Source organism: Polyodon spathula, chromosome 9 (assembly GCF_017654505.1).
Source record: "Polyodon spathula isolate WHYD16114869_AA chromosome 9, ASM1765450v1, whole genome shotgun sequence".
Lineage (NCBI taxonomy): Eukaryota > Metazoa > Chordata > Actinopteri > Acipenseriformes > Polyodontidae > Polyodon > Polyodon spathula.
This window is the reverse complement of record NC_054542.1, coordinates 42350994-42373269: the sequence shown is the minus strand read 5'-3', so window position 1 is coordinate 42373269 and position 22276 is coordinate 42350994. Positions and strand designations below refer to the sequence as shown.

Genomic DNA, 22276 nt, shown 5'->3' with positions numbered 1-22276 from the left:
AATACACACAGGGGTGGTGCAACATTGCCGCACAATCTTTACCAAACTTTTAGCATTGACGATTTTAGAACCTTTCAGGTAATGTGTGATTATTTTAGGTGATAAGAAGGACTCTCTGTATGTGCAAGTAATGGTTTTCTGATAAAATAAAATTTTGAGTATGATTTTCGTAGAACCCAAATGAAAGATTTCCACTCCCTCAGAACTGTTGAGTCATTGCATATCAAGTTTCCGTAAGACTCAAAATCTAAGCACACTGCACCACTGGACTTTGTACTTCAAGGATCACTGAATTTCTAGTTAATTTAAAACCATCCTAAATATTGAATACAGCATTATTCTAATTATTAATTTTTTTTTCAAAACTACATATATTAAAAAATAAAGAAGACTAAAAACAACATGAAAAATTATTCTACGGTAAAACAAAAAGGTCAATAATTGCATTGTTGGTTCAGAGTCTTGTAGGTTTTTAACATTTCCAGCCTCTACTGTAGGACCTGGAAAACGTTGCTTACTGAACCATGTCAAGATGTTCCTACATGCAAATCATTTCTGTGAAACACATGTCCGAAGTGTAATTTGTCCACCTCAAGGTTATAGCTCATTAGTCCATCTTAAGTGTAGGATGTCACTGTGAAAGGACGATTCATTTTCAAAGCCTGAAAATAAGCCACCATGTCAGGAATGCAAATTGTGGCTTTTGTAGGGTGTCTTTGTGGGCTTGGTGCTACCCTCGGTGCCACGCTATCTAATGAATGGAAAACAACGAGCAGGGCATCTGCTGTCATCACTGCCACATGGGTTTTCCAGGGTCTGTGGATGAGCTGCGCAGGGAATGCCTTGGGTGCAGTCCATTGCAGGAGACACCTGACCATTTTCAAACTGGAAAGTAAGAACGATTCTTTTCAAATGTGTATCTCAGGAGAAGTGATACTCAATAGACTAGCTATGTAGCTGCTATCCTTGTTATAAGGTTACTAGCACCTTGATTTACGTTTAACTCATCCCGTGTTTACTGCAGCACATCTCTATAGGTATTCTACTCTATAACACCTTGTTTCTTTAAAAGTGCATTTCAATGACAAATCAGATTTTGTTTCCATTTTAGTTTGTAAAGCAAAGGCTACATCAAATGCTGTTTTTTATTTATTTATTTTTGTTGCTTTATCAAAAGCCCTTCTCTTAAGGTCAGACTCTAGTTTGAGGTTCAGTGGTTCCAGTGAATGTGATGAAACTGTTTTAGGTTGAAAATTCAACATGTTTATATTGTATGATGCTCCACATCTGATCATGAATACATGTTGCTTATGAACCATGTATACCCATCTTTCATAATTCATTATGCAGGAGCAGACTTGCATACAAGATTAAACAACATGATGGCAATTTCCAAAAATATTCCACAGTATGATTAATATAGGGGTGTGAAGAATAAAGCTGAGAGAAATATAAAATGTGAGCTTAGGATCCAATTCCAGCTTAAAATAAGCGTTAAAATGATACCAACATAATTTGCCAAGTCATCCACCACCTGGAAAGAAACGAGGTCACACAGCTCTTCTTTTGCTTGCACACAACATTTGCCCTGGAGCCATTTTCCCTTCCACATGTGGTTCATAAAGTCAACCGCAAATAAAACACGTCAATAGAATTTGGACCACTTAAGCTGGAATGACTCATTCACAATGCAGGACATGGCTGTGCAATTTTGAAAGAAATACATGTTATAGCAACTATGTATTTTCATTTTAAAGCCATGCTATCTGGTTCTATACAACTGTAGGTTAAAGAAACAGGCAGTCTGCTATTGCTTCACTGCCCAGGTGAAATGACCAAGGGACATGAAGACACATTGGAAGAAAGGCTCATGAAAAAAATCCATAATTGTTGTAAACACACAATTGAGACCCACATGACAAATGGAAAAGCATGACAGCTATGATTTGTGGAATTAGTTTGTTATTTACAGACACTTATAATAATCATCATTAGTAAAACTTTACGTGCCACTAACTTAAATTACATTTCTTATTAACCTTTTAGGGCCATAGCTGGTCTTAAGATTAATTTGCTTTTTCAAGTTTTCATTATGCTCAAACAACACATGCAGTAGATCTGAGTGCGCCTATGTCCTAGTGTCCTCCCTCTCATCTGTTCTAAACCACTGATATTTTAGTTATTTTGTCAATGTGACATCCAGCTTAGAAAACTCAAGGCACTCTATTCAGATATTTTACAAAATGTAATACCGCCAGGATATGACCAACACATTTAGTCATACAGACCAGTTTGGGTGAGAGTAACTTACTTCATTCTAACTTGTTTGATAAATTTCCAGACAGCTCAATACTCCCTCTTGTGGTAATTCAAGAACTGTGTGTGTGTGTGTGTGTGTGTGTGTGTGTGTGTGTGTGTGTGTGTGTGTGTGGGGTGGGGTGGGGGGTGGGGTTACTACAATGCACCTGCAGAGGGCACTCTAACATTTTTATTGGACTTTTAGGAGAAAATAAAAAGCTGGAAGTTGCTCTTTATTTTGTAACATAGAACAACCAGAAAATCTGCCTACCTAGAAAGAAGGAGGGGTCATTTTGACCTCTACTGTGTTTGACTATGTTATAGTTGCCAGTGTTGTGATTAAAATATCCTTATCGTTTCGGAACTTGCTTCTGCTGAAAAGAACCATGTAGGTGTGTGTGTGTTACTTCCATGTAGTGTGAGCTCCGATAAGACTAAGATAAAGAACAACATACCAGAGTAGGAGGATATCATATGAAGTTTTGTGGGGATGTCATGAGTAACATTTTTTTTTTTTTTTTAAGTCAAAATGACCCCTCGTTCTAGTGTTGAGTCTAGTTACAAAATGTGTCGTTCTTTTCTGAGTGGGTTAAAGAAATACATTCAATCATAGCTGTATGATACAAGTCTTAAGTGCATTAAAACAGATCTAGGCTCACCTTTAATATTGTAATGCATTTAATTATGAGCAAAATGTTTATTATATGGACTCAATCTGTGAAATATGACCAAATTTATAACCCCAAAAACTGTCTATTTAGAGTATACACCTGTCTGTAGTACTTATTGAACTTATCATTTTCTATACCATTTAAAAAAGAGAACCGGCTTTAACATGCAAAGTTTACATTAAGGGTACATGGAGAAACTTACCAGTCAATTGTACCACATAGTGTTGTCTAAATGGGCAGTCCTCCAAACGACATTCCTTAAATGAAATGGATTGTGCAATGTATATAAACTGCATCTTCCATTTGCACATTTCAGTCACAGTGGACAAACCTGCACATCTGATGGATCTTGATATATATAATTTTGTTTTATTGATAAACACATTTAAGGAACTTAATAGGTCAAGACAGGTTAGCAAAAAAACAAACAAAAAAAAGAACCAGAGCTTGTTGATGCTTCATTGCCTTCCTATAGGCTCCGGTGCGCTGTGTGAAGGAAGCTTGTGCTACCAGGAGCCTTTTTCTCAAACAAAGTGAAATATCATAAACTCTGAAAAAAGCGATGGCTGTAGTGCTCTTGTAGGAAGGCGCATAAATATTTCCAGCTTCAAAGTGTCATTGCTTTTTGATCATGAAACGTACAAGTCCCCCATTCTCCCAGCACATGCTTTGTGTGCTTTCATAAAATGGTGATAATTTTGGATGGCCCCTTTTAAAACAAATGTAATAGGTTTAATACACAGGTACAGTTGTTTTTAATAAATACTGTTTAGTGAGGGTACTGCATGGTAGTCATGCTGAATGGTGAAAGATTCAGTGACAGGTTCAAGTCTGTTTTTAAAGTGATTTTGTAGCTAAAACAAACAGGTCTCAATTGTGCAGTTTCGAAATAAACATTATAGCAAACATTTATTTTCATTTCAAATATAATGCCTGGTACTACACAAAGTTTTGTTTCCATGCTTGATTGGTTAATGACTGGAAAGAAGTCGTGACAATTTCAATAAGGAAACAATGAAGACTTGGCTGCAGCTAAGAGCATAAACAAAACAACCAAACTTGTTCAAGAAGGATCAGAGATGCCCAGAGCAACACATAGTGCTGAAAAAGTCAACTTTAAAATCCTCTGAAAACAGCAAGGAAATGCATTGTACTTTGTACTTTGTACTTTGCAGTCCATTAAAAACTGATGACCCATACCTTGGAGTTTTCTTGATAAAACGTGAAAGAAAAGTCAAAGGTTTTAAAATCTATTTCGTTACCTCTTATTAACACAAGCAACATTATCACATGATCAGATTTAATTCAGGATATGGCCTCCTGGTGTCTTTCTGTTCTGTCTGTTAGTTTCTGCCCAGTAGTCGGGCTACATACCATGTGGCTTACAGCACAGAAGGTCAATAGACACTAGGAAACATTTTCATTTATGTTCAATCTGTAATGTTTACCTTTGGAAATCTGTCAACCCCAAAATTAAAGAAATGCGTAAAGAATGAAAAATTGACAGCCAATTAAATTGTTTCTCCTAATAAGAAGTAAGAAAATGTTTTTTAAAACGTTGCTTAGCACTTTTAAGGATGGTGGGGTGCGCCCTTGCCACAGTGAAACACTGGTTACATTATAAGGCAGAGATTTGTTTCAAAACCAGTTTTATCCAGAACGGCTGCAGTACTGATGAGAACACATTCACAACCAGACTTCAGTTAATAATCCCAACAACATTCTCATACAATTCTTAAAATAGGGGGTTTAAATCAGAATGTTAATACAACAATGTTCTGCAAATACACTGTGTTTCCTTTTCCATTCCACAGCAGCCTGCACAACCTGGGCGTAACCACCATCCGATATGCACCAGTAACTGGTATTAGACACTTGCACAAGACTTTGAATTGCATTGTATGGATTGAACACTTTGTACGCTGTGTAACCCATGCAGCAAGGACATTTTTTATATAGTGTTAACATATGTTTACCCTTTGTGGGTTTGTAGCACATTGCAACATAAATAATGTCGCTAAAGCTATTGCATTCAAGTCATCAGTCATCTAAACTGTCTTTTTTTACTTAATTTTGATTTTAATTAAGAATTGCAGGCATTTATTTATTTATTTATTAATTTTTAGTTGAGCTATTGTTGCAGATTGGCAAAATGACTCTACCTCTAGTTTACTTAAATAAACTTGACAAAGCTGATTCATTCTTTCTAGTCTTTTCAATAGCAAGTGAATTACAGTAAACTTCAGGGTCCCTGTTAATATCAGGGGGCTAGTACTGCTCTCTGGTGGTAAATGTTGTTTGTTTCTCTAAAGGCTACTCATCTGAAGCAAGTGCATGAAATCTACTCAGAACAGCTTCTCCCTAAAGCTGCAGGAAGTGGTTTCTTATTCACTTTCTATGGTGGAGCACAATGTGTCAGAAAATTAGCAAAGTGTGTGAATGGAGTGACTGTGACTATTAAGTGTGTGCATGCAGTGGCTGTGAGTTGCTGCTGAGGGTTATGTTTTACGATTCATGATGTGTTTTTCACTTCTTATTTATTGTGTCTTATGTTGTTTGCTGTGGTGTTCTGAGCCTCCTGACAGGTCACCGCTGTAAATGAGAACATGTTCTCAATTGACTCATCTGGATAAATAAAGGTTTTGATTGGTTGATTGATTGGCACTGGAATCTAGTCTGCTTGTCAAGTTCCTGAATTTCTAGAAATTGAATCAATTTGACTAAGTTAAACGGGCTTAAGATGACTTAACAATATGAAGCAAGTTCATATTAGTAAAGGCACAAACTTGTGGACTTAAGAGGATCAAGTATTTTGGTGATTAGTTGTAGAATTTTTTAAAGGATCAGAAAACACAGAGCAGATGGCACACACGGCGTGGGACGCACACATATGCTAAAAGACACGGGAAGAAAATATACAGCCTCCTATTGGACAACCACAGACCAGGATGGAGCACTGTTGAATTCACTGTCCTGGAGCAGACACAATGAGTGTAGCTGGGAAGGAACACATCCAGGAAAAGTGATTTAAGAGCTATGGACTGCACAAAAGATGGAGCGGAGCCCTGCAAATAAGTCAGTATTTCTCTATCGATACGTTGACTCCATTGCTAAAGCAGAGCTTCTGCTTTTGCTGAAAAGCATTTATGATATTAGTCAAATCTAGCGCTACCGAAACTTATAATAACAGTAGATTTAGGATGATGGCATCAGATTCTGGAAAAGACGATGCATTAATGTCCCTATAGACCTCAAAAGAAAACAGCTGGTGCAAAAACTTTTAAAAATGTCAGTTTCAGCTTACACTGCACTGCTGCTCTAAAGGTTTAGTTAAATTGCATTTTTCTATCATATTTGCAGGAACACTGTATTGAAAATGACCTTTAGCAAGAGCAGAGGTACAAAACTAGAATCCCATTTCCTTTCAAGAAAACTCCTGAGGGTTAAAAATCCTTGGATTTTCACCACAGACCAGAATGTGCATTTTCAGCTAAGAAAAAATTGTCTCACATCTGATCTGAGTGACCTAACCCCTTCTAACTCTTTTAATTGAAGCCATTATAAACAGTCCAAGTATTAACCAATCAATTATATCAAAGCAATGTAAATTAGTAAACTACTACCGTTATGAAAAATAAAATTCATAATGAGTCAATAATTTAAATGTAAGTACGTACATGTCGTTACAAAGTATTTTTTCTATATTCTGAATTTGTAAGCATCAAAATCTATTCAAGACTCATTCGATATTTAATCATTTTTCAAATCTATGTCTGCCTCCTAATGATTATTATGAATAGTTGATCAGGACAAGAGCTATGAAGATGACAATTATTCTGTAATACATATACTTAGATGTATGTATAATTGACAAACATGTATTTCCTTCAATGACGTTCTATCTGACACACTTTTACAGACAATTATTTTTTGTTACTTGAAGGAAAGGGGGGAAAAAAGGACAATGAACAATCTAGAAGAGGATCGGTTAATCAAAATATAGAAATAAAAGCCCTCTTATATTACCTGTCTTGATAAACATCATTACACAACTATCCCATCACCACTAAGGTCCTGGATCCCGGGGCTGCAAACAAGACTTCCACTCAGCAGAAATGATCTTTGGAAACAGTGTGGCCTTCAGACTGAGATGAAAGTCAAATCTATTGGTCAGCTGCTGGTGATGCAAATGTACTGATTGACCCCTCCCATTTTAATAATAACTGCTCCAGGAATATTTAACCTCCGAAAGTTTGAGAGGGAGTGGGATCACATCCCACGGGTTCAGTTTTGCAAGCTTCAGTTTCCACTAATAGCAGCTCAGGAGTGAGGGAGGAGACAAGTCAATAGTCCAGTAGTGGTTTTACGACTGTCTGAAGAAACAGAGACTTGCAGCTTCATTTTCAAGGGTCTGAGCATTTCAGAAGGTGCCTAAAAAATGAGTAATATGGGTGTGGAGATGCTTGCCTTCACCCTGGCGGTTTCAGGCTGGATCCTAATATCCTCTACCATACCCACTGACTACTGGAAAGTGTCTTCAATCGATGGCACTGTCATTACCACTGCCACCTTCTGGTCCAACCTCTGGAAGACCTGCGTTACAGACTCGACTGGAGTGTCCAACTGCAAGGACTTCCCATCCATGCTGGCACTGGAGGGTATGCAATCTTCTTTATCCATGTTCCTGTAGTGGTGCCTCACCTTCTGCCTCCTTGGCTTATCAATGCTTCAGCTTTAGTAGCTCGAGGAGCTTTTCCCTGCAGCTGTGCCCCGCCAAAAATTACAATGGACTTTCTTAAAATGAAGTTGAGTATTTTCATGTTTTCCTCTCACACTTGCATCTTAACATGAGAAAAGATTTACTTCTCTATTTGTATCATAACAGACCTCAGATGTGAGGCTCTCTCTTTTATCTCTTCTTCATGAAGAAGTGAAAACCTCACAGTGAAAAAGCTTCAGTAAAAAACACCTGCCACTTGGAGGGAGTTTCAGTGAGAGACAGTGTTTTTGGTTCCAAAGGAATTGTTAACAGTATCTAGTAACTGCAATACTTCATGCTCATCTTTACCTCCATAAGTGATCACCAGAATTACTTATTTTAAGATTATTTAGTTTAACATTTTGTATACATCTTAGAATTCAGCAAACCTATGATTGTGAATATGCTTGATTCAACATTAAGTAATAACACAAATTATACTGCACTTGTTAACACTAACTATTTTGAAATTCCAGGTGCTTCCATTAATTAAAAAAGACTCAATAGGGTTTTAAGCACCAACCATTTTTTAAACATTAAGGCCTATAAAGTGGGTTAATGAGAAACCTTGGTTCAATCCAATACCATTGCTATGTTCAGTGGTTAACTCATTTAATCACCTTTCCGGCTCATATTCTCCTTTCAGTGTTTTAATTATAGCTCCTGAAAACTCCTGGTCACCCAAAAAGGAATAGTTTATTTTTAAAGTGTCTGCAATTGTTATTTTATGGGGGAGTCATTTATTTTTTTAAATGTCAATGTTTAGCAGTTCTCCTAGGAGACCTGGAGATAAATTACACTTTTATAGGCCCCTGAAGCCATTTTGCTTATGCTCCAGTTACTTTAGGTGCTAACTAGCAATCTAATATTCCCAAATAAATCAGGTTTGTCAAGAAGTTCCTAAGTGAATTTTAAGTGTTTGCCTTTTTCTCTAGAGTAAAGCTATCATGCCTGCTTGATTGCAGTCTTTTACTGGTAGATTGTGGGAATTATAAATGTATAGTAAATATTGAATCTCTTTCCTGGGCTTAAATGATAATGGCAGACAAATCTAATGAAGTGTATTCCAATCGAAATGCTTTTCTTTGAATGTATTAATACCAGTATTTCTAAATTTAGCTTTATTGTTTAATAGTTCTGGATGAAGGCAGTCCTGTAAGTTGCTACTATATACTGTACACCTTTATTCATATTATTATGTGACATCTTGTTTTATGCATGCCATTTTGTCTGAAAAGGCTTACTGCTCAATGCAATCAGCGTGATATGAAAAATGAAATCAAATTCTGTGTAATATTTGCTGGTTTCAGATTGTTTGAAAAATTGACAATCCATATCAACATTGTTCGAGGAATCGCTTCTCTAAAATCCGGTTCTTCTGTTTATCATTCCAGAATTGTATCATACAAACAATATTTTTGTGGTTTATGTTATGCAAGTCATGTTTAGATAATAAAACTGATCCTACCTTTACCTTTTTTTAATATGCTTTTTAAATGGCCTGCAGAATCTTAGAATAGAGTAGAATATAGGGTTGGAAGGGGTCCCTGAGTGGCTCACCTTGTAAAACCACAGCTGTGTGGTGTGCAATGTGAATCATACAGTCAGGGTATTAGAGAGGGAATGCCACAGCGGATCCCACCGGCCACCGGCTTTCAAGTTCCTGGCTGTAGACGAGGAAGCTGGCTTGGTCGTGGGATCGGAGGACATCCATTGAACCTTTAGTTTTCCTGAGCGCTGTGGGTAATTGTTGCGGTAAGGGGAAATAAATTGGACATTCTAAATTGTGCAGAAAATTGCAGGGGAATATAATTAGGCATTCTATTTTATTTTATTTTTTTAAAGAAAAGAAAATAAGTTATTCATTTGAAAAACAGTGCAATTAATTGATGAATATTTCTTGGGAATTCAAAAGGAAATAAAATTTTATGGGATATGTAACTTGAATTCCTGCCACTATAAATTATTCCCAATTTTGTTTCTTGAAATAGTACTCTATATTCAATTTCCACAAAGTCCATAATTGGGCCAATGAAAGAATAAAGCTTAGAAATAAGGAAAAACAGTTAACAATGGATTGCATTGTCATGGTGAACAGGTTACATTCAAGTCTGCAGAGGCCTTATGATTGCTGCTGTCTGCCTGGGATTTTTTGGAAGCATACTCGCCTTGGTTGGGATGAAGTGTACCAAGATTGGAGGATCAGATAAGACCAAAGCTAGAATTGCTTGTCTGGCAGGAATACATTTCATACTTGGCGGTAAATATTGTCTGTATATTGTTTATAACAGCCTGTTCTTTCATGCTTTTGGGGAAACTTTAAAACTTTGTGTTCATTTTTACAGGTTTATCATCTGTGACAGCATGCTCACTGTATGCACACAGAATTACATCCGAGTTTTTTGACCCCACTTATATAGCACAAAAGTAAGTAGTACAAAAGCTTTTTTTATTTTATTTTCTTACACGGTGCTGGCTAAAATGTTGAGTCTTCTTTGATTTGCATAGGCCAAACAGATTTTATGAAGTCCTGCTGCCTCTCCTCAAATATAATGTATTCCATAGGGGCAGATGTTTGTTTTCTTTTGGGAAAAAATGATACATTGCATGATATCCAGACAACAGAGACAACATTACCCTGCTGGATGATAATAAAGCTGTAGACAGAAGATGCTACACTTTTTGTATATTATTATTCATGAAACAACTTTTACTAAGGAAACAGAACAAAAGTTAAGTCACCAAACTTATAAGAATGTCATTTGTGGGGTCCCCGAGTGGCTCACCTGGTAAATGCACAGCTGGTAAATGCACACCCTGCACACCCTGGTGTGCAGGGTGAGTCATACAGTCAGGGGAGCGCAGGTTCGCGTCCTGGCTGTGCAAAGTCGTATCTTCACTGGGTATTCCGAAGAGAGCGTCGCATTGGCTCTGGCTCTCCATTGGGTTACGGAGGCAAAACAGGCAGGCACTGCTTCTCCTCATCATGCAACAGCAAACCCTGCTGTCCAGGCGCCTAGTGGGTTCAGGTAGTTGATGTTTTGACTGAGTGAAATGTTATATCACTGATGCTCTCTTTCAGATATGAATTGGGAGCTGCTTTGTTCATAGGGTGGGCAGGCTCAGCACTCTGCATCCTTGGGGGCATTGCTTTCTGTTTCTCCATGGCAGGAAATGGGACAAACAAAAGGTAAGTTTGGCCAACAACCTACTTCCTAACTCACTGTGTCAATAGTAAAGAAACCTCTTATTCAGTTACATTCAAATCCAGTGGAGCTCTTGCCGCATAACAGATCTGATGATCATTTGCAAAAGGTTGTGTGGTCATTCTGCTGTATGTGTTTTTCTAAAAGTCAAGGATGATGTTAGTCCTGTTATGGTTTGGGAAGCCATATGCTGGCATGGGTGATGTAGTGCCGGTGCCCATGATGTCGTGCATGATGTATGTCAGAGTGGGTTCTGACTGTGTGTGGCACACAATGGGTTTCTAATGTTTTGGTAACATGGATTTTTTCAGTTTTTATCAGTTTTTCAATAAGTATATAGAAAACTACAAAGCGGTATGTAATTCAGTATGTTAACTTAACATTATTCAGCAGATTTCATTTGACTTTATGAAACAAAATGAGTTAATTCTATAGGGTGATACAAAACCTTTGGCTGTAGCTGTACATGCCTTGTCCTCTCTGCAATAATGTTCATAGTTTCAGACAGCCAAGATCTAATATTGGTTTTAATGAAGCTTTACAAGTCTAATGTTTGAGGTAATATTTCAACTGACAAGATAAACATTTTTAATAATATAAAATGTCGTCGGCAAATTCTGTAAATGGTTTTCAGCCTAGCCAAGAGAAGCTTCCAGTGATGACATTAGACACGTAAATCATTCATTAAATGAAAGGTTTTCTTTGTCGATGTACAATGTCAGATCTTATCTAGTGGTATATCAGGTGCAGCACAAGGTTGCCTTGTTCAAGGTGGGCACAAGGAACTGGGGACATTAAAAAAAAAAGAAAAAGATCATCCATTATGGATGTAACAAAGTGCTCAGTGGCTTCACGGATCCCAGTTTGTTCTTTGGAGTTCTGTTTTCTGACAGTGAATTTCCTATCAGATATGCATCACTTCTGCAGTCTGTTCTGATTAACCAGCATGATGACTAAGACACGAATGATAGCACACAAAAGAATGCAGGCTTGGAGTTAAAGGAGATGCAGACGCTCTTGTGTTGTTGTAACTCAGTCAGGTGTGTGATTATTCCATCTTCAAATACATTGAGAGCCAAAGGTCATTCCTTAGATAAGTACATGAACAGCAAGAGGAACAACACAGTTTTCTCTTTTGTCTTGCTGTTGGTGATGGACTAAAGTAAATTCAGGGTTCATTTTAATAAGTGGAGATCTTTATTTGATTGCTACAAAGCATTTACTCACACTTTGTACTTTGTTGACCATGATCCAATCCATAGTCAACCAAGGTCAAACACTGTCATTCCCTAAGAGGGATAGACCATGGCTCACAATGTGCCTGGAAATGGTCTGTTCATGGAGGTTGGATATTTAACAAATACAGGAAGGAGAACATTTGCAAGTTGGAGATGTGGAGTCACAGGTGTATCGTCACAGATGTAGCAAATGGTAAAAAAAAATGTTGAAAAGAAGATTACTGTTTGTAGAACTCATTTAAATGAATAAGAACACAGTGGTGTACAAACAACATGGCATTGCTTAAGATAATCACAAGTCATTTTGAACTTAGCAATAGGATGTGGGTGGTTATCAAAGTTCAAGTTTAATGAATATAGACCCAGATATTATGTGTACGAGACCTGATCAGTGTATGAAAGGCATTTTGTATTGTACAATATCTCATAGTGTTACAAAAGCATCAAGAGTCCTGTTCACAAAGCTTAATCTCGTTAGCAATTTCAAGGATAGGATTTTATGAATAAAATGCAGATTCCTAAAACTGTTCTAGACTGTTGTTGGGCTTTGTTTATTTTTTTACCAAGTATAGAACAAAACTATTAAACACGATTTGCTTCTTTAAATACATGAGTTTTTTAATAGAACCACACTTTTAAAATTAGACTAATGTTAGAGGAAAAATGTTTGACAGTTTTTTTTTTTTTGTGTACAATACAGTGGGCAAGGGGTTTCAAGAGATTGTAAAGTGTAACTCAAACATCTGAGACCAAACACATTGGGGGAGTTCAGTAAAACCCATTAAATGAAATAAAATCTAACAAACGTGTTGATTGATTGAAATATTTCTCTGTTCTCTCACAGGGCAGGTTACACATACAATGGAGCAGCCTCATTTATCTCCTCTCGAACTAAAGTGCAGAACATGGCAGCAGCAGATGTGAGGTCTGCCAGAGGCAATGGAAATCCACCAAAACATTTTGACAAAAATGCTTATGTTTAACAAAACTAAGAAAGGACCTGGGTGATTTCTTTATGAGGCTCTCCGATCAAACTTTGAACACAGAAGCAGGAACTTTATTGACACATTCTTCACTGCACAGAGCACCGTTGCTTAACAGTTGCTTATTTTTAAATTAATAAGCATGGGCACTGTACTTGTATAATGATTATTTGAACATATTGCATATTATTTAATACTGAAATGGGTAAGTTGACCCAATATGAAATGTATTGGCAGTGCAAGTCCAAAAAAGCATTTGTAAAGTCCAGATCTGACCTAGCACACTTAAAATGATCTAGTGGACCTACAGTTTGATTTCATGTCGTGGGGGAAAAATGAATATGATCCATGTTCTAGTGATCCCTGTTCTAGTGAAACAATAGCTCATATAAGGACACCCAGGTGACTTTTAAAAACCCTGTGAAATTTAAAGCACCACTGCAGTCTCAATATAGCTCTTAGATAAATATGTAACTTCCAAGTACACCTGGTTCATCAGATTGTAACCATTAACCTTTCCTGGAACACTGTCTGTACTGGGTGTAAGAACTCTATCACATTTGTTTTATGAGGTATTTCTTTCTCATGTATTTCATACACCTACTAGTGTTGCAAGGGGATAGGATTCTGACTGCTTCCTTGAGGACACGGATGAATCTTGCTTTTTAAAAGTCATCAGGATGATACCAAGCTGCTCTTTCATCTTTATTTACCATGTGTATTGAATCATATGTACACAAGAAATAAAAAAAATGTCTTGCAAATGTACCGTGTGTGATTTATATTTAGATTTTGTTTCTTGATTCTCTATTAATATAAATTCCATGTACAAAACTGCTTTTACAAGCATCTCATAATATTTACGGTTCACTCATAAATGAACACATTTAAATCGATATTCAGTTGTACAAAAATGTACTTACAAAAAACGTATGTGTTTCAAATGATTATAAATCAACAAAGCTGACAAGAGGTTAGTACTGATGTGTACAGTCTTAAACTTCTGAGACCGGTTCCTGCAAAAGCACGATAATAAATTGTGTACCTTGACCAAAACTGACTTGAGGAAGCCAAAAGCACAGAGAGTGTGAGAAAATAAAAGTCTCAAAGCAGAAGGTTCTTAAATGAGAACAGGACAGAACGGAGTTAACAGGCTATGGAAATGAAGAATCCTGAGCTCTCTCTGGGCACATGACTCCTATGCTTGGGAACATTCTTTTGTTGTCAGCTCTGTAAGATTACACTTTAATGAATATTAAACAATGTGCAAAAAAAAACAAAAACAAAAAACAAGAGGCTAAAAACTATTTCTCGGGGCTGCCCTAGAAAACCTAATTTGCTTGCTTTACACAGCTCTTTGTAAAACACATCACTTAACCTTTCTTTCTCCAAGAAGCCTATCTTCAGTTTGCAGTGATACCAAAGGATTCAGTGCCAAGCTTGTACAAAGAGCACACTGTACTGCTAACCTAGTATGCTTCTGATCTACTGTGGTGATTCAACTACTGATTAACTGGAAATACAGGACAATGTAACAGCCGGGGATATTTCATATCACCACAGTACAGAGTGACACCTTACTGTGACGAAATGTAGCAGTAAACCTTAGTAAAACTATTGTGAAAGCATGTTGAAGCACGGACCAAGCATGGTTAAACAAAAGTACTGCAAGTATAGTTAAAAACAGAAGTTTTTTTTTTCAAATCTGCCACATGACAGGACTAGGTTCTGAGGTTAATCAGCTACTAAGAACTGGATGAGCTTAGATGGGCCGCATGGCCCCCTCTTGTTCATAAATGTTCTTACGTTCCATGGAACAGAGATTCACAGTGTGTTCACAATCAGATTTGAAAACAAGATTTAAAGCATTGTCCCTAGCAACAGATATAACACTGACATCAGCATAATGCCTCTAGCTGCTCTTTAGTTCACTGGTTATGGGGTCTGTCTCTAAGCTTCACAGTTCACGTACAGACATCAATTTCTACTTAATTCAACAGGCTGAGATTCAAATCCAATAACTGTCATTTGTTGCAATTACATTTACGTGGCATTTCTGGTGATAGGATGTGAATAAGTGGTAGGCTGCACTTGTGGACAAGCTTTGATTGAACAGAGGAATATATAATGGGCTTCCCCAAAGTACTGAATATGGCACACCAGTAGAGCACATGCGCTTGACTGAGGAGATATCTAACTGAATAATTTCATTCAGTGGGCTGAGTGCACAACAAACCTGGCTAGGACTTTAACATGTATAGTTTGTGAGGTTTACAACTGGAATGTAAACTTAATAGGAATATACTTGATATATTATTTTCCTGGTGTAGTGTCAAACCAAAACCCAGTATGTCCAAGAAGAAAACATGTTTTGACTTGAACCTAAAAGAACGGAACAATCTGGTGTTTACTTGACTCACGTCGTCAGGGGAACAGGATAAAATAATGACACAGTACTCCAAAGACAACTAGGTTCAGCACAATGCTGTTTTGTTTTGAAGTGAAATTATAAGTGAATGAAAATCACATGACCATTTACCTGGTTTAGACACAAAAAATGACCTCAGGAATGTACTTTAATTGAAAATCTGTCCTTCAAAAAACATAATAGCACTATTATCCTTTCCTTGCCCAACTTTCTAGTTTTGACTCATGGTATGAAACACAACATAAACACGGTGTATTAGTTTGCAGACCTAAATGTCACTAGTATATAGGAACATTTCCCAAAACATTTGTAATGAGGCTTAGAATTCAAAGCAGTGCAGCCTGTATACATCTTCGAGGGCACAGGATCACAGCTCCCTGCTTGTAAAACTAATAATGCTGGAAAGGGGGAAATATCAAGAGAGACTTGAACTCAAATGACACAAGAGGGAAAAAAAGGCTTTTTGTAAAACCAGTTGAGGATAAAATGCACATGCGGTCGAATTTTGACTAGTCTATGTAAGCAATGTGTTGTTGTCTGTCAATTTCTGTTCTTTACCGTGAATTTAAGTTTACTAAAAGTAAACTTACATTTTTTTGTAAACATAGATTCTACTTATGTCTGTTTATGCAATCGACATCTAATATGATTTTTCGTTTTCTCTTATTTCATCTCTGCAAGAAATATGATGCTTAAAAGATTCACAAAAAAAAAATAAAAAAAAATAAACCACATACAAAAATGACTTCAAATTTCAATGGAATGCAACTGAACAATTAAGATCCCATTTTATAGATGGCCTGGGCTAAACTCCAAGGCCAAATAAGCTGATAGTATCAAGATCAATTAACATTTTTGTAGATTTTCCAGTTTATTTAAAAATAAAAAAGGCTAAAATGTTAAGGGAGTCCCACTCACCCTCACTACAGGAAGAGGTGGGTTCAAGCAGTACACACGTATGTGAGATTTTAAAAAAAATTGGATCTAAATTTGAGGTAAAAAAGGACCAAGAATCTTCATGTGCTGATCTGAATTGACTCTAGGGACCCAATTAGGTTCAGAAGAAGAACTGAGAATATTCTTCTGGGTATTGTGTTCTTCTGATGTCTAGTAATAGCATATGTGCTTGTCCATCTTTTCTTGGGGAGCGACCAAGGCTATTTTGTATGATGGATGAGCCATTACACCATTATGGTCCATGGAATGCACCTTGTTTTGTTTCTTCAGTGGTCCAGAGTTTTTGGACTGAAACCAAACCCAAAGGTGGAAAGACAACTTTGGAATTGCGGTCTGCTTTACAAGGTACAGTGGTCTAGTTTCTACAAGCTTTTTACACCATATTGTTGTTATTATATTTTTCATAAAGAAAACACAAATTACAATTGTGAAACAAATAAGACTTACAGTACATGCCCCTAAATCAATCTGGAATGCAAACTTAATTTTTTCCTTCTTGAAACAACCGTGCTGGGTGTCGATTTGAAGTAAAGCGTTTTGATAACGTAGTCCAATAAGTGTCCTTGTCTGTCATTCATTGTTTTGTTTTGTTTTTCAACCGTGAACACGTAGAAGGTAAATTAGCTTTACTGAAAATTAACACCACCCAAGTGATCCGAATTTCATGAGTCCCTCAAATTGACATTAAAACCTGCAGAACAACCTGCAAAAATCTAACTTATTTGTAAGATTCGAATTAAGGTCAATCTTGGATGGTTCCCGGCTTCAGAAAGCAGCCCAAGACTAGAATCTGAATAATGTAGAAAGTAGATGAAACAGTTTGAGTGGTGTAAAAAACTGAAGTTTTGTCATTGTCACCATATGATTGTATGTACACTCCATTCATTGGTGACGTATACAGTATGTGGCTTGTGAAGTCAGTTTTTGTTGCCGAGGCATGTGAATGAAGAAAAACCAATAAATATATCACCTGTCCTAAAGCTGAGTGTTACAATGACTCAATTAGTCTCGGCTCAATCAGTTTGGGTTTCAAAATGCTAACCCCCCACCCCCACCCCACCCAGTGAAATATGGGAAAAGTTGCAAAGAAAATTCTATCAAGATCAACATGGCTTTATTCTGTCAATTTTTCTTCATTTGCCTCTTGTTTCTCTCTGTATTTTGTGTTGTCATGGTGAACAGGTTACTGTGACCTTGGGGTTTTTTGGAACTGCATTTTGCTTGTTTCGGAACAAGTGTAGCAGATTGGGAGAAGCTGATCCCACCACAACGAAGACTGCCTGTGTGATGGGACTCTGCTACATAGGCAGAGGAAAATATGGCATTTCATAGTATTTAATGACATGCCTGCCTTCTAATGAAACTTGTTGCTTTTACAGGTTTGCTCTCTGAGTGCATACTCAGTAGGGTTTGTGCTGATAATCATACTTTTAATTGCCTTTAAGAAGTATTTATCTGCAGGTATTCATTCATTAATGTGTTGATTTCAAACAAGAAAATCACTTTCCCTTACCTTTACAACTAAGTACCAATCAACGGGCAATTAACTTCCTTGAGTGTTTTAAAAGCCGATTGGATGGTGATGAGGCATACAACAGGCGAAACGGACACTCTAATTGGTTTAAAGATCCCCAGAAGTCTTTAATTATACTTATAGCAGAACTTCAGCAATATAAATCTCATACCGCTGTTGGTCAGTTGGGATGGAGAAAGCTCCATTTTATGACTCCAAACCTATTAAATCCCCTTCAATTCAAAAACCATCTGTTCCCATTGTATTGACAGTAATCAATTGTGTTGCAGCTTTTCTTTAAAACCTTTTATTTTTTTGCAATCACTGCTACTGCCCTTCAGATTCCTCAAATTGGTGTGTTGCTGTAATGCCACAAACATGCAAAGGGCTTAGTTCATTAGGTAAAAAAAAAAAACGAAAAGAAAGATAGACAGAAACAAGATAGGGAGAAAGTAGAATGCGGGGATAGAGAAAAGAGCAAAACAGATACAAGATACAAGACCAAAGATAGCAAGGAGATCGGAGTGTTGCAGGTAGCGGCACCGGACCAGGATGTGAGGAATTTGGGGTGTTGTTAGCAGCAGTACGGGACACTTGGTGTACTGGGAACGAGACTAAAGAGAAATCGGGACATGAGGAGCTGAAGACGACCAGCTGAGTGGCGTTGACTGGAGAGAAGTTAAAAGCCTGAGCACTTTGAGAGAGAGAGAGCTGCCCAAGACGCTGGACTGGGAGTTGTGGGTCGTTATCCACCAGCTAAGTGTTTTGTTGTGCTGCATAATGCTTAAACTGCAGTAGAGTCACGCACCTTCTCACTGAGCTATTGTTACTTTTTATTATAACTTATCAGCGGAGTCTTTTCCCTGTTCCCTGCCTTACACTACAGCCAGAAATAAATTGATGCCGGGCTATATTTTATTGCTACAAATGCTGTTAGAGTATACTTTGCTGTTACACTAGACAATGCTGCTAAATTGCATCTGCTGCTAAAACTATATAATGCTGCTAGACTTATCTATTGCTAAATTACATAATGCTGCTAGGTTGTATATGCTGCTAGATTATACTGTATATTTATATATAGATCTAGATGTGTATTGATATGTGGTTAGATATGTGTTTATGATTAATGTTAATTAGCAATTCTATTAATGGTGATCTCTCTGGTTTTACTATACTATTAGTTTATTGTATAAATTAGAAGATGAATTGAAATGTACAAGTTCACTGATCCTTTGCTTTATTTTTATCCGGAAACCTGTGTCGTGTGCAATATTCTATTTTAGATCGAGAGTGGTGGCACTGCTCTGTTGCAGATGGAAACGTTTCTTTCTCCACTCAATTGACTCTGGTGTTAGTCTGCTGGCTTGGACTCGGTGGTGGAGTGGCGCCCCTTGTTGGAGGAAGGGATAATTGAGCAGTTTTGAAATTTGGGGTGGCAGGAGATTGGAACCACATCCCCTACCGTCAATCCAGCCAGGGCAAGTGCAATATTGAATAAGGACTGGTCATGCACATTATTTTACTGTGCTACTTTGACTTTTGTTAGTGACGAGGTGTACTATACTAATGCCAAGTTTTGAATATAGCCTGTTTTTAATAAAGAATTGCATATTACTTATCGTCTGGTTCCTCGCTGTGGGCTGTGGGCTAGTTGCTGTCCCCCTTCGTTGATCAAACCTGTGTCAATGAAAGTAGAAGGTAATTATAATAGAACAGAATTCCTTATTTTCTTTAAACATAATGTGGCGTAGTCTGGTTATTTATTTCAAGTGGGCTAGTTGACTACTACCCATCCCATTTTAATAAAACCTCAGTTTGGAAAGGAGAGGAATTTCATCTCGAAGGTTCCGGTTTGCCAGCTTGGATTTGGAGCTTCACTGACAGCAGAAGCAGGATTGGGAATGGTCAGCCATCAATAAGGTTCATCAGATCCACCAGCTGGTAAACTCATTTCTAAATGAACACAAACAGACTTCCTTTTTTGTTTTGGTTTTTTGTTTTACTTTTTAGTATTTTTATTGGTATTACAGACATCTTAAATGAATCATTACGGCTTTCAGATCGCTGCCTTCCTCCTGTGTGTCGTTGGTTGGGTCCTGATATCCTCAACCACAACTACTGAATACTGGAGAGTGTTGACAATTGAGGGCACTGTCATTGTGACGGCCATAGCCTCTGGAAGATGTGTGTCCACGGTTCAACTGGGGTGTCTGACAGCAAGAACTTTAAGTCTATGCTGGCACAACCAAGTATGTGATCGTCTTTATCCTTTACCAAGGACACTGCCTTTACATTTAAGGATCTGTAAAATACAGGCGCTTCAGAATAATATTTTGACAGCTGTTTACTGCTGAAACAGGCTTGGTATTGGCATGTCCATGCAACAGCTGTATACTGTGAATTTATAAGAAATGGTGAACAACCAAAATTGTTTAAAGACGTTTACAGACATGAGTTTAACAAAATGAAGCTTACCTTTGTTCTGTACAACATTCCCTTTACTTTGATTCATTTCTTTGGGCTTGCACATGCAATTTTAACCTTACATTTAAACATCTCCTCAGAAAATAGAAACAATCAAAGCAAAGGTAAGCTCCTATTGTCAAACTTCCACACTTGTAAACACTCGCTCTATTTTCCCATCTTTTAAGTCATGGTTTATTTATTATGGAATGTTTTTTCACTGTCCGTCCATGTGTGTTTTGAAATGCAAGATTAAACTCCAATATCCCGTTTGGAAGCACTCAAAGGTTTTATGAATATCAACACAAGCTAATAAAATAGTAAATCTCAAACTCACGTTGAATGAGGCCCTATATTTAATTTTCACAATGTCATTTATTTGATCAAGTAAATGAAAATAGCACACAAGAAAATAATATATAATTATACTGAGTTTGTGTTATGTTCAACAGATTACATCAAAGCATGCAGAGGTCTCTTGATCATTGGTATTATCCTTTGCACTTCCGGAAACATATTTTCTTTAGTCAGGATGAAGTGTACTAAGATCAAAACTAGAATTACTTTTCTGGTAGAAATATCACCCATGTATTGTTTCTAACAGTTTGTTCTTTTAATAGAACTTTGAATAGTTTCATCAAAAATGTTTTCAAGGTTTGACGTCTCTGTGCGCATTCTCAGTGTATGACCCAATTTTCAACACATAAAGTAGCACCACATTGTATTGATATATCTGAGATTATATAATGTCTGTGCACTGCTTACAGTTTGCAATTGTTTTAACTGGTAGTATTATATTATATAATGGTAGTAGAACATACATAATGTTAGAATTGTGATCAACCCTATTCCCCTCTGCCTACTGCATGTGAGGATGATGCCCCAGCTTTATGTATCTAGAGCAGGAGTTTCTTTAGTTATTAAATTGAATCAATTGAACCTCTGACAATGTTTGGGATGAACCAAGATTGCCTACCCTTGATCTAATCAGACTAGGCCATTGGAGGTCACCGAGTCCAAAAAAAAAAGAACAGAAACATTAATCAGCATTACACCCTTGCCCTTGTGATGTCCTGGGACACTAAACAGGCTCTTAACATTTATTAACATGGAAATTGTATAATATATATATATATATATTATTATATATATTATATATATATATATATTATATTAATATATATATATATAGATAGATAGATAGATAGATAGATAGATAGATAGATAGATAGATAGATAGATAGATAGATAGATAGATAGATAGATAGATAGATAGATAGATAGATAGATAGATAGATAGATAGATAGATAGATAGATAGATAGATAGATAGATAGATAGCTATATATATAGATATATATAGATATATATAGATATATTGGATGTTCATTGGATGGTCAGGTTCTTCAGTTACACTTATTGGTGATTCAATGTACTGTTTCTCAACAGTGAAAGAGGGACTGTTTGAAAGGTGAGGGAAAGAACAACTGACCTGTAGTAAATCAATCAATCATACAGGGCCTACCTGGACCACACTACAGCTCTTCAAACAGGGTTTATACTGTAGCAACGACCACTGATATTGCATAATTTTCATCGTCTGGGGGTCTACAATACTTGGTAGCTAATTAGTTAGAGAAAGTTAGACACTTGACCATTCTGGCTTGAAATGACCTAAACTAATTTCTAATATTCTGTATTTATTCTATAATAGACTGTTAGGTATAAAAATGTCCACTTTTATTAGCAGTGCTTGTT

The 22276-nt window shown here is 36.9% G+C and overlaps 1 protein-coding gene across 1 annotated transcript; it reads left to right on the top strand.

The window, feature by feature from the left end:
- Nucleotides 1-678: 678 nt before the first annotated feature.
- LOC121321330 (claudin-10-like) lies at nucleotides 679-13239 on the top strand. Its single transcript, XM_041260225.1, is given in 6 exon segments — nucleotides 679-847; nucleotides 7397-7627; nucleotides 9827-9988; nucleotides 10074-10155; nucleotides 10811-10918; nucleotides 13017-13239. Coding segments are annotated over 6 exon segments (891 nt in total). The 3' UTR covers nucleotides 13156-13239.
- The last annotated feature ends 9037 nt before the right edge of the window (nucleotides 13240-22276 follow it).